This window comes from Malaya genurostris, chromosome 2 (genome assembly GCF_030247185.1).
Source record: "Malaya genurostris strain Urasoe2022 chromosome 2, Malgen_1.1, whole genome shotgun sequence".
Classification (NCBI taxonomy): domain Eukaryota; kingdom Metazoa; phylum Arthropoda; class Insecta; order Diptera; family Culicidae; genus Malaya; species Malaya genurostris.
The window spans coordinates 69,433,248-69,445,313 of NC_080571.1; the positions used below are offsets into that span (position 1 = coordinate 69,433,248).

The following is a 12,066-nucleotide window of genomic DNA, read 5'->3' on the forward strand; positions in this document are numbered from 1 at the left end:
TAATCGTCACATTAATTCCAAACCATTATTTCCTCTTCACAGATAGTCTTAGTGCAATTGAAGCCATTCGCTCAAACATGACTGGCAAGACTGAACCGTTTTTCCTGGGCAAAATAAAACAGTGCCTGAACGACATATTGAACAATAATTATCTAATCACTATAGTCTGGGTCCCGGCTCATTGCTCCATTCCTGGCAATGAAAGAGCCGATATTTTAGCCAAACGTGGTGCTATTGAGGGTGAAATTTATGAGAGACCAATTGCTTTCAACGAATTCTATAGCTCGTCTCGCCAAAGAACACTTGCCAGCTGGCAAGCTTCTTGGGATAAAGATGATCTGGGTCGGTGGATGCACTCAATTATTCCGAAAATATCGACAAAGGCATGGTTCAGGGGACTGGATGTGAGTAGAGATTTCATTCGTGTGATGTCCAGACTCATGTCCAATCACTACACGTTAGATGCACATCTCCTTCGAATTGGGCTCTCCGAGACTAATCATTGTGCTTGTGGCGAAGGTTATCGAGATATTGATCATGTCGTTTGGACATGCGTGGAGTATCGTGATGTCAGATCTCAACTAATAAATTCTTTGCGTACCCAAGGTAGACTATCCAATATCCCAGTTCGAGACATTCTTGCTTGTCGTGACCTTTCATACATGAAACTTATTTATCATTTCATAAAGAAAACTGGAGTTTCAATTTAATAAAGGCCCCTTTCAAGACTTAGTTCTGATCCCAGCTGCGTCCATGAGTTCAACCAATAGCTAAATTAGAATAAAAATAATGTAATGATACAAACAAACTCGAAACAGTTTATGAAATTATTAACAAAATGTCTGAAAATAACAGCTTATTTTATAATTTATAGAAGTTAATCGTTTGGTTCAAATAATATTTCCGAGTAGATTTCATAATTAATGACGAGTTACCTAAGATGATATTTAAGTAATAAGAGAATATGTTTTAATAAATGCAAAACGTTGTGACTATGTTAGAATTAAATTAGGATAAGAATATTATGTAAAAGTGATGCTACGGCGAAGAAAAACTTATGTAAACTGCCTTAAGAAATAAACGTATTTATGAAAAAAAAAAAAATCTGTTTCGGCATTTTACTTTACCGAGCTTGAGTAAAGTGGTTTTTAGTGTGAATGATTTCTTACTTCTTTAAGGACGATGAGGGCCACAACATTGTGGTCAACGAAGAAAGGACATATCTGACAATTCCACACTGCATGGATTGATTTCTCATATTTAAACTATCGATGGCCACCAATTTTATTCGACCCTGTTATATAATAATGTTACACGTCTTGAAAGCCAACATTAACCGTGTCTTTTATGAGACACTTGTCTGAACCAGCGACCTCAAATAAATGCCACAGGTTGAAGAATGTATAAAACAAGGGAGTTTTTTTTAATATTCGTAATATTTACCGGAAACTTATTGATCTGTGCTGGCCGTGACATAAATGAACTTAGTGAACATTCTATGGAAAAAATATTTCATGTATCAAAACCGTAGAGTTTTTTTTCGGATCTCAATAACGTCAGTGAATAAAAAACTATAACAACTAAAAAGCATACGACGAAGTCACAGTCAAGTCCCATATTCGAAGTTCCTCCAACTAATGGATTTTTTTTTTTTTTGATGGAGTGTTATAAACCACAGCATCTACTAGATATTGCGCAGTAAAGCAGCGGAACTGAAGCAAACAAAAAATTCAAGAGGATTACATCCTACCGACTTCTCACAAAATCAACGTGATGAAAATATTGACCTTTTCGTTGCACAGAGATTCGTTTCCTGCCACAAACAGACGGCCTTACCTGTAGTTTTTCCTCTTTGGTAGCTTTGGAACCCTGTCCGCCACCACTGCCAATTGGCGGACCGGACAACGAGGGGGCTGAAACAAGCCGTTCGCAGTAGCAGCCTTCCAGAAAGATCAAACCAGAAGGCCGGCTTGATTGTTCCGATTCGTAATAAAATAGCAGATTCTGGGGAAGAGAAGAAATGAAAATGAATTTTCATTCAATTTTTTTTTTCATCGGTGAGCACGTGTACAGCAATCACTAGTCACATGGTACGGGAATTTTATGCTAAACCTACCTGGTAAAGGACGAACCACCGCAGCTGCCATTTGTTGTTATCTGCTGTTCGTTTGTGCAAATGTCCGTGCTAGCAAGGAGGAAAAGAGAAAAACACTTTAAAACACATGAATTTTTCACCGAAATTACCTCATTAGACATTAAACATGATGATCGCACTTTTCGTCATTGACCCCAATAAAATTTAAACCAACATGTCCGGGTCTAACTAAAGTGCGATGTTTGTTCATTTGTATGTAAAAAAATTTGTAATCTGTTTTTGAAACATCATTTGACATAAAAACTAAGACCAAATTAGGATCTTGTTATCACGAAACCATCTCAACTCTCACCGATAGTCGAGATCAGAATAATCACACCCGAGTATTACCTATTTGCTTAAAAAAATCGGAGCGCAGATCCCAGGAGGTTCCACATTACACATTTGCGACATGTACGGGCAGGCAAATTATGCAAAACTTTGCTCGCATAAAACATGGACATCGAAAAGACACGGTGCGACACGGCAAAAGCGGTTCAACACCGCAGTACTTTGGAATGCTCACACACTAAATGGACTGACTGGTAGTAAGTATGTAGTATTCACAGTAGTGCTTATCTGGTTTTCAGACAGTACCCACGTGATACGGCAAACTGACGGACAGAGGGGGGTTGGCAAGCAAAGTAAAGGATGACAGCACGGACCTCTTCCTGCGAAGCGCAACAATCCGCTCGAAGGTAGTAAAGCTTTATGCGTGTGCCCGTTCGTTTCTGGACGATTGAGTGTTAGTTTGTTGCTTTGCTGTTTCCCGAGCCACCTTTCCCGAGAGCATGGTTGGGATTTCCATTTCGTGCTGTTTATTTATTCAATGAAGGTACGAGCGCCAGTTGCGTTATTTTCCATCAGCATATGGGCGAGACTTTTTCGTGCCGTGTCTGCAATCAACAACTTTTTAATCCGGTTATGTCGGATGCTTCGAACAGCCATCAGAAAATGATGTTAAAATATCAAATATAAAATGAGCGGCATTAGCGGATTTTTTCTTCGTAGCGAATCACTTAATGGTTGGGGCTGGAGGCCAATCATTTGGCCGGATGCCACAAATTAGGTCAATTTTATTTCTTTGCACGAGTTCAGTTGACGTTGAGAGCCGTGGGGGGTCCTCTCGTCTCGAATCGGCTCAAATTTTTCATATGAACTTGTTTTGAGGAGCTAAAACTTTCGAGCACTCCCGGTTTGTGTAATTCGGTAGTTACTTTTCGGCTTTCTCATATAAAACTGACTTGTGAACCGAGTCATATATCATTCGATTCAGCTCGACGAATTGAGTTAATGACTTCCCCAGTTAGGAGTTAGCTAGGGGTCCTACTCTGCGGTAACATTCTCGCGGTTTATATCACATAGTTGCATTCGCATGTCATTTTTTAAATCTGTTTTCCTCATTAGACACTGATCAAATTTAAAACTTGTTTAAGACGGCTCCACGTTTTAACAAGACTAAAACAAATCAATGAATAAATAAATTTTATTATCAATTTGTCCTCAAATATCTTACGCGCCCAATACAACTAATGAGATTTACAAATGTTTCATAGAAATAACCATTTCGAGGAAAATGGAAGATCATATGGGAAAGCTTGGTATTTCGGTAGAGTTTGAGATCCCCATACAAAACAACACTTGTTTGAAATTTAGAATAGAAACTTGCACATCCGATCGAAATATTATATGTGAAACGGGAGCGGGTCATATCGCCGAAAGCGGGTCATATCGTTTCGCCGAATGCCCTTTCGCCGAATGTCGTTTCGCCGAACAGGACATTTCGCCGAAAGTCGTTTCGCCGAAAGGGTCATTTCGCCGAAAGGGTCATTTTGCCGAAAGGGTAATTTCGCCGTAAGGGTTATATCTCCTGCATGTTATGTCTCCTGTATAACTGATGTGGCGCAGCCACATAACCAAAGCCAAGATGCCAAGACGCCAGCTGAGTCGGCCGTCGACCCACCGTCGGAAGCGGCGACCTCTTGCATACAAACCTGTAACCGCCTCGTTTGCCCGGTCTACTCAAAGCTAGGTTTCTTTGTTTTAGTTAGGTCCGAACGAGCGGTAGCGAGGTCGGACAGCACATGAACCAAAACGATGTGGTGTAGCCGCATTAGATATTTTTTCATTTTCACTTAATAAACGGATAATACCACCTACATTTGCCTGGTAGATACACCTATGCAATTGCTTTGATGCTTACTAGCTAATAGTCAACAAGTTTTCTTGTGAACTACTTTCTGAGGTTCATGAATCAATCTTTATTCAACAATCAACTTTATACAACAATCAATCATTATTCAAGAAGTACAGTTTACAGTTTACGCTATCATCTTTCGTTTGTCTTTAATTTAAATCAATTCTAATTACGGATTCGGCGAAATGACCTTTTCTGCGAAATGGCTTCCGGCGAAATGGCATTCGGCGAAATGTCAGTCGGCGAAATGGCATTCGGCGGAATGACCCTGATCCATGTGAAACATAGCAGTCATTATAAAGTCTAATATTTATTCAGTTTCTTATAAGCAGTTTTCAAGGAAATATGCACCGCACTGAACTTGCATACAATTTTAAGTGCGTACCTAAGTTTGCTACCAACCTGAACATCGTGCACAGAAGTCATAATATCGAATTTGCGCACGAGGCACTACTGTAGAGCGTTCAGCGATTCGAATGAGAATCTGTTTTAATTTCCATGGGAGAAGATTTATTACTAATAATTTGAATCCATTTGATCATAAAATTGGTTCATATAAGAATCTCGATTTAGGTCTAAAGCAACCAGTAGAAGTCTCTTCTTATTGATTCTGTTCAATTTCCTCAAACGAAACAATCCTTCCCAGGCTGACATTGATCTTAATGACAGTGTGAAGTAGTCACTACTGTGTTTCCGTTTTTTCGGTAACAGGGCGCCATATAGCTGCAGATTGCAGAAGCCAATGAAACATTTCATGTTGGTTGAAAACAACGTTTTATTACTCTAAATCAAATAAAAAATTAGTTGAATGGAAATGAAGTGTGCATTAGCTAAGAAATGACAGAACGTTTAATTGGTGAATTCAACTAAAATAATAGCCATTTCAACAAATATTTTATTACAGGGTCCGGCACTCGAAGTGTAACCAATTAAAAAGGCCATACATTCAGTTTGGAAAATTACTTTTACTTAATTCAAAGTACAAAATGTGTAAAAATAATACAACATTCAGAATCAATTCACTTTTGCTCGATATGAATACCTTTTGCCTTGACTTGATGACTTGAGAGAGCGAAGGAGTTGCTTCGTTTGGCCGAATGTGACTTGCAGGTATTTTGGCCCACTCGCGGACAATAACTTTTTCCAGCGCCTCGAGGCTGGTGTATCTTTTAGTTCGGACTTTGCTCTCCAAAATGGCCCAAAGAGAATAATCCATTGGATTCGCATCTGGTGAATTCGAGAGCCATTGTGTGGACGTGATGAAGTTCGGAACGTTGTTTTTCAGCCATTCTTGGTTCACTCGAGCTTTGTGAGACGGTGCCGAGTCCTGCTGAAACGTCCATGGTCTGCCACCGAAATGTTTGTCTGCCCACGGCTTCAAAGCAACCTCCAGAATACTTTCCCGATAATATGTCGCATTTACCTTGACGCCAGGCTCGATGAAAACGATTGGAGAGCGCCAATCTGCGGTTACAGCGGCCCAAACCATTATCTGTTGCGGGTGCTGCCTCCTGGTGGCCAATCGATGACTCAAAGTCTCGTATGAACGGTCGGTCAAGTAAACCCTATCGTTTTGAGAGTTTACGAATTGCTCAATTGGAAAAATTTTCTCGTCAGAAAATACAATGTTCGGAAATTGACCGCTTTCGGCCAAACGAAGCAACTCCTTCGCTCTCTCAAGTCATCAAGTCAAGGCAAAAGGTGGTCATATCGAGCAAAAGTGAATTGATTCTGAATTTTGTATTATTTTTACACATTTTGTACTTCGAATTAAGTAAAAGTAATTTTCCAAACTGAATTTATGGCCTTTTTAACTGGTTACACTTCGAGTGCCGGACCCTGTATTATTAAGGGAATGAGGATTAAAAAATCTAAACTAGCAAAAGTAAGAATTTTTTAGTTGTCTCAAAAAATAACTAATTAAAATCAGAAAATCAACTAATTTTTTCGCCAAAATGCTGAATTCGGTCTTTCCGTGCGGAAGAAACGGAAATGGTGGATTTCCATAAAAAAAGAATTGCACTTCCAAGGCCAGATAAAGGCATAGCAGCGCCTCCTTCACGTTTTGATGGGCCCGGAGTCAAGAATTATTTGTATGTCTCTCTCTCTCTCTTTCTCTCTCTCTCTCTCTCTCTCTCTCTCTCTCTCTCTCTCTCTCTCTCTCTCTCTCTCTCTCTGTGTGTGTGTGTGTGTGTGTGTGTGTGTGCGTGTGTGTGTGTGTGTGTGTGTGTGTGTGTGTGTGTGTGTGTGTGTGTGTGTGTGTTTGTGTCAAATAATCTCACTAGGTTTTCTCGGAGATGGCTTAACCGACTTTGACAAACTTAGATTCAAATGAAAGGTCTCGTGGTTCCACACGGAATTTCTGATCCGACTTCCGGTTCCGGAGTTATAGGGTAAAAAGTGTGTTTAATATTGTACACCGTCACTTAAACCGGCGAAACAAAAAACGTAAAAAAAAATTTTAAACTGGTCTCAAAACTACACAAATCGATAGTCATTATCAGTAGGCAATTAAACAAACCAATTCCGGCTATCCTGGTTCCCGGTATCCGGTTCCGGAGGTACCGGAAATAGTGGTTTTATATACCAAAATAGATCTCACTCACTTTTCTCAGCGATGGTTTGACCGATTTCCACAAACTTAGATTTTAATGAAAGGTCTTCAGGTCCCCTACGGAATTCCTGAATTTCATCCGGATCCGACTTCCAGTTCCAAAGTTATAGGGTAAAATGTGTTCAATATTATACACCGTCACTTAAACTGGCGGAACAAAAACCGCGAAAAATGTTACAAACTGGACTCTAAACCGTTATTCTCAATTTAAAGGTCTTATGGTCCTATAAAAAATTGCTGCATATTTTTGGATGCAACAGACATTTAAATCGTAATTTAGAGTGCGTTCTAGTAGAGTTTGTACGTCATGTTAGTTGGTGACCGTACGAACCGACTTTGATTATACCGGTTCTCGGGTTCCGTTGCCGGAAGTGCATATAATAGTGAACCCATTTCGTTTTCTTAAGGATGACCTACGCAATCAAATCAGTGTTTTATTCTGTATGTTATACTAGTTAATGCACAAACAATCTCTTGGTTTCATTCAAAAATGGAAGAGAAAATTTTTGAATAGAATACCTTAGGCGGTTGCCTAAGGCGCCCAACTCGAAAATGCGCCGAAATTCAGGAATTTGGAAAACTTTTTTTTTCCTTTTCTTGGAACGTGTGGAAGGTAGATTTAAACCATAAAGGATCATCAATTAGGTATAGACAACTTAACACAAACTTAGATTCAAATAAATTGTCTTCTGGCCGCGTACAAAAAAGCTGGACAAAAAAGCTTATTCGGATCCGACCATCGGTTCTGGAATTACTGGGTGATGAGTATTGCAAGTTTCACACTGTCATCAACAGCGACGATGCAAGTAATGTAAAAAAAATTAATTGGACTCAAAACTGATCTAATTTGTAAGTCATGTTAGTGGCTCACCACACGAACCAACTTCGGTTATATCGGTGACTAGATTCTGGTTTCAAGAATGTTGGAAATAAAGGTAAAAATTAACTTTAAACTGAAATCAATTTCGGAATGTAAATGAAAACTCGAATCCCATTCTAAGAACTGTACAAAACTGATTCCTAGATTATTTCAAATGTTAGGTCTTGCATGTTGTTGGAAAGGTATTTTGAAGAATCTCATAGTAATGTATGTGAGAATATGAGAAAGACATGATTACACCGCTACATGAATTGAAACAGGGTTTATTTTATTGAACTACGTTACTTCTTTATGTTTCTAATTTCACTCGAAAAATATGTTCTGAAATAACGGGTGTTTTCTAAGAGGTTTGTTTTTTTTCAAGAGGGATTACTCTATTGTTTGAAAGTTGTTTCGACAGTGTAAAGTGATGTCTTAACTCAGTATTGTTCGACAAATCATCATGAGTAGGTTAACTCCAGTACAACGCTTCCATACCGTGGAAATTTCTTTCCAAAATAAGTGTTCCATTGAAGCTGCTTATAGAGCACTTTGTAAATTTTATGGTGCACATAATCGTCCGTCTGAGACTACCATAATGAACGTAATTACCCAATTTTGGTCTACATTCACTCTCACCAAGCCATCGACAAGAATGAGAAGAGTGCGGTCTATGGGCTGGTGTAATCATCGGTTCTTATTTCATAAAAAAATGTGGAAGAACGACGCGTTACCGTGAGTGGAAATCGATTCATCAATGAATTTTAGTTGGCAAATCTTCAAGCTATGGATATGGACGAAATGTGACTTATTGAAACAACATTTCAACGACAACATTATTTCGAGAAATGGACCGGTGCAGTTGCTTCCGTGGTCGTTTCACGCCACTCGATTATTTTTGTGGGGATACGTGAAGTCATTGGTTTATGTGAATAAATCAGCAACCAATATTCAACGTGTCATGTTAGAAAAACAACCTAAAATGCTTAACAAAGTGGTCGAAAATTGGACATTCAGATGACCAATGTGAAAAATAGCCATGGCGACCGAATGACCGAAATTATATTTAAATGTTAAATGCCAAATAAAAAAAATGGTCATAATAATTTGGCATGTGTTTTATTTAAATTTCAAACCAGCAAGCTAATTTCGATAGAATTCTTTACTTTCGATAGATTCTTTCAGAATTTTAAGTTTCCTGAAAAGTCAGTGGCTTCTCGTCCCTATGTGCACCTCGTACACTGCACAGCCAGTCAAATTGAAGAAATTAATTGCATCCCCATCCACATTCTACTATTTTTTAGATTCTCTATTCATTCGTTTAAATCAGGTCGAAAGGTGCCGAATGGAAAATAACGAGCGATTTTGTCCACAGCACAATATGCACAAATTCACGCTTACTCTTGTTGGTCAGTGACAGCCTTCCCAAGTAACAATTTTAATATTAATAAATACTTGTAGCTGTCTTCAATGCTACATAATAAATCTTGCATTAAAGCTTTAAACTCCACGAAAGCCTACTGAAAATTTCTATAAGAGCATGTTCCTGCCAAGTGGACCATTCTTCATAAGGTTTATAAAGCAAAGTGAAGAATCATCATAAAGCTGCGTTAAATCTTCAAATTCAAGAAAATTTTGAAACCAGCTTTACGATCAACATTAATTTTTTTTGGATGGAATAAATTCCACTATGAATAAATTGTCGTTTTGGTAATATTTTTCTCGATTATATGTGTGTCATGCTTTGAATGCAATCAGTAACAATTTATTTGATTTTATTTACAGGTTTGAGGCTTTTACCGAACGTAAAAACTTCATGCGCTTTTATTTTTATCGTGAATGTATGGATAAAAATAAGAATTATAACTAATCGCCTTGAAATAAATACGGTTTTTGCGAAAGTCTCCATGATTTAGGAAAATTATTTTCTGTGATTTATCGTCTTTTTTGTATAAAACTATTTCGTGGCGATAAAACTTGTGCATACGTTTTGAAAATGAATCATAAAAGTCCATCATACTTCCTCGTTTTTGCATTTCGAAGTTTATTTGATGTCAATAAAGGCTACGGCAAAGAACTTTATAATGGCGGCCATGAAATTTTCTTTAATGCAAATTACACTTAATCTAAGAAGCAATAAATCAAATAGCCCACAACAGGAGTGTCATAAATGTACTTCAGAACCCTCAAATTTGCTCTGAGTGAAACTGTCATTCAATGAACGCGCACACACACAAATCTAGATTTATGAAAGAATTTTACGGACAATAATGTTTTAAAGAATATTTTCTAAAGCAATATTACGAGCGTTTGCATGGTTTTATTCTAGTACAAATTGATTTATTTCTGGTACAGTTGTTAGTCTAGGTAAAAGGTTTTATAGAAGCTTTAAAAACTATGATATTACTTGTCAAAAGCGACACTTATTAAAGTTGTTATAAAACAAGTAGTGATTGAAAAATCAACTACAAAACTCCTATAAATTATAATCAAAACCAAAAGGCTTTCGAATTGTTACTTGGGTTTGCCTTGTGCACCGAAATTGCGTGTCTTTACACATCTCAGATACATCGAACTTAAAATTTCAAGTATCTCTTGTCGCAGTATTAGTGTCATTTCCGTGCACATGAGGAACTGCACAGATTTAAGACGAGAGGAAATTTCTCAGCTCAGCTCTGAGATTTGTTGTTCTCTCTGTCACGTTTGGCTCTGTGAGAACTTGTATGCACACCTCCAGGAGAAGCTTTAGTGGCTTATGCTTATGGCAGCAGAAAACAAATTGCTGTTTCCTGAGGTACCAAACTCACAGGAATATGCTGTGCAAATTTAAAAAAAAGGCAGATTTTCACAAATTTCTGAAATCAATCACAGACTGACAGCCCCTAAATGTCTTCAAATGGCTAGGAAAAACAAAGTGTCTTCAAGAGCGTTTTAAAATGGGCGAGACTTCAGACTGACTTTTGGTTCGAAAAACCTGGCATCCTCGACTTGCAGCGCGTGGATTTCATTATATTGAAAAATACAATCGAATATCAATTCCTCAATCTTTCGTTTTCACTTACAACGAACTGTTACGTCTGATATAATCAGTGCACACACAACCCGTAAATTTTTCAACGAGACGCCACTGTGAACAGTATTTATATTAATTTATCTCGAAGTGAAAGACTTTTTGGATGAGCGCTAGTACTGACAAATGTATTCGAATCAGGTGCATAATTGCACCCTTGATCAAAGTCATCTAGCACTCGATGACCGAGGTCTTTCAGCACCTCGAATGCCTAAAATCAGCAGGACAGTGCATAAAAATCCAAAAAAATCCATTTGCTGGTGAGCACAGATTTATTTTCCACGATGCCAAAGAACCACACAAAGTGGAAGTCGGTTCAATACTAATTTTGATAGTGTGAAAAGGCTCAATTTAAGTAGTACACTGGAACCTCAATTTACGCGCAGATCCGAGGTGCGCGTGTAATGTGTAATTTCGCGTAAATTAAATGAACCATCGCGTTATTTCAAATTTTTCCCGTGAAAAAGTTTTTTCATATTTTATTTCTATTTAGAGTAAATAACATTAACAATCCTACTCACCCTTATTCTGATTAACGAAGTATTGATTTTTCGATCGAAAGTGGTTCGATCGAATACTAGCTACCTTTGATTTTGCTAGCGTTATTAGGAATACAAATGAATTACGATCGAAAAATCAATACGTCGTTATTCAGAATAAGGGTGACTACGTCCGATGCTTTAGCGCCTGAGGACCCTCTGAGTATGTTCTGAGACTATGGAAATGCTTAAGAAATGTTCCAACATCCAAGAACTACTTGGGGTATTGTCCTTAGGGACTACACTGTGTCACAGCAATAACTACAACGGCCAAAGGCTGTTTTGTTTGTGGTTTATACTTTTAGAGCTACACAATGCTCACTTGCCTATTTATAGCTGAACTTCAGTGAGAACAGGTTCTAAAATCTACACGAATATTCAGCAGTTTATGAATAATTTTTCAATGCTGTTCATAATCGTACAGATACAACTCCAGGTAGTTTATGGATGGCCTAGATCAGTCACAATTGTTATATTGATCACATGTTGCATCACGAATATGAACCGAGAACGATAAGTTCGTTAATGCATTTTGTTACACTGGTAGATCTTCAGGTCTGAACTTCAGGTAATTTTTGGAGGGATCATTGGTTGCGTTGATAGACCTTAGGGCCTTTTCCGAGGAGGTTTTGGATGTGCAAGCTCTTCTACAG

At 38.1% G+C, this 12,066-nt stretch overlaps 1 protein-coding gene across 6 annotated transcripts in view; it reads right to left on the bottom strand.

Annotated features, from left to right (window-relative positions):
- LOC131430485 (ras-specific guanine nucleotide-releasing factor 2-like) overlaps positions 1 to 12,066 on the bottom strand; it is a 499,968-nt gene that overhangs the window by 402,005 nt on the left and 85,897 nt on the right. For all 6 annotated transcript variants that reach the window (XM_058595510.1, XM_058595512.1, XM_058595511.1 and 3 more), the window contains 2 exons: positions 2,117 to 2,185; positions 1,837 to 2,004 (listed from right to left, as the gene is read on the bottom strand). In XM_058595510.1, coding sequence (XP_058451493.1) covers positions 1,837 to 2,004; positions 2,117 to 2,185 — 237 coding nt within the window. The remainder of the gene's footprint in view (positions 1 to 1,836; positions 2,005 to 2,116; positions 2,186 to 12,066) is intronic.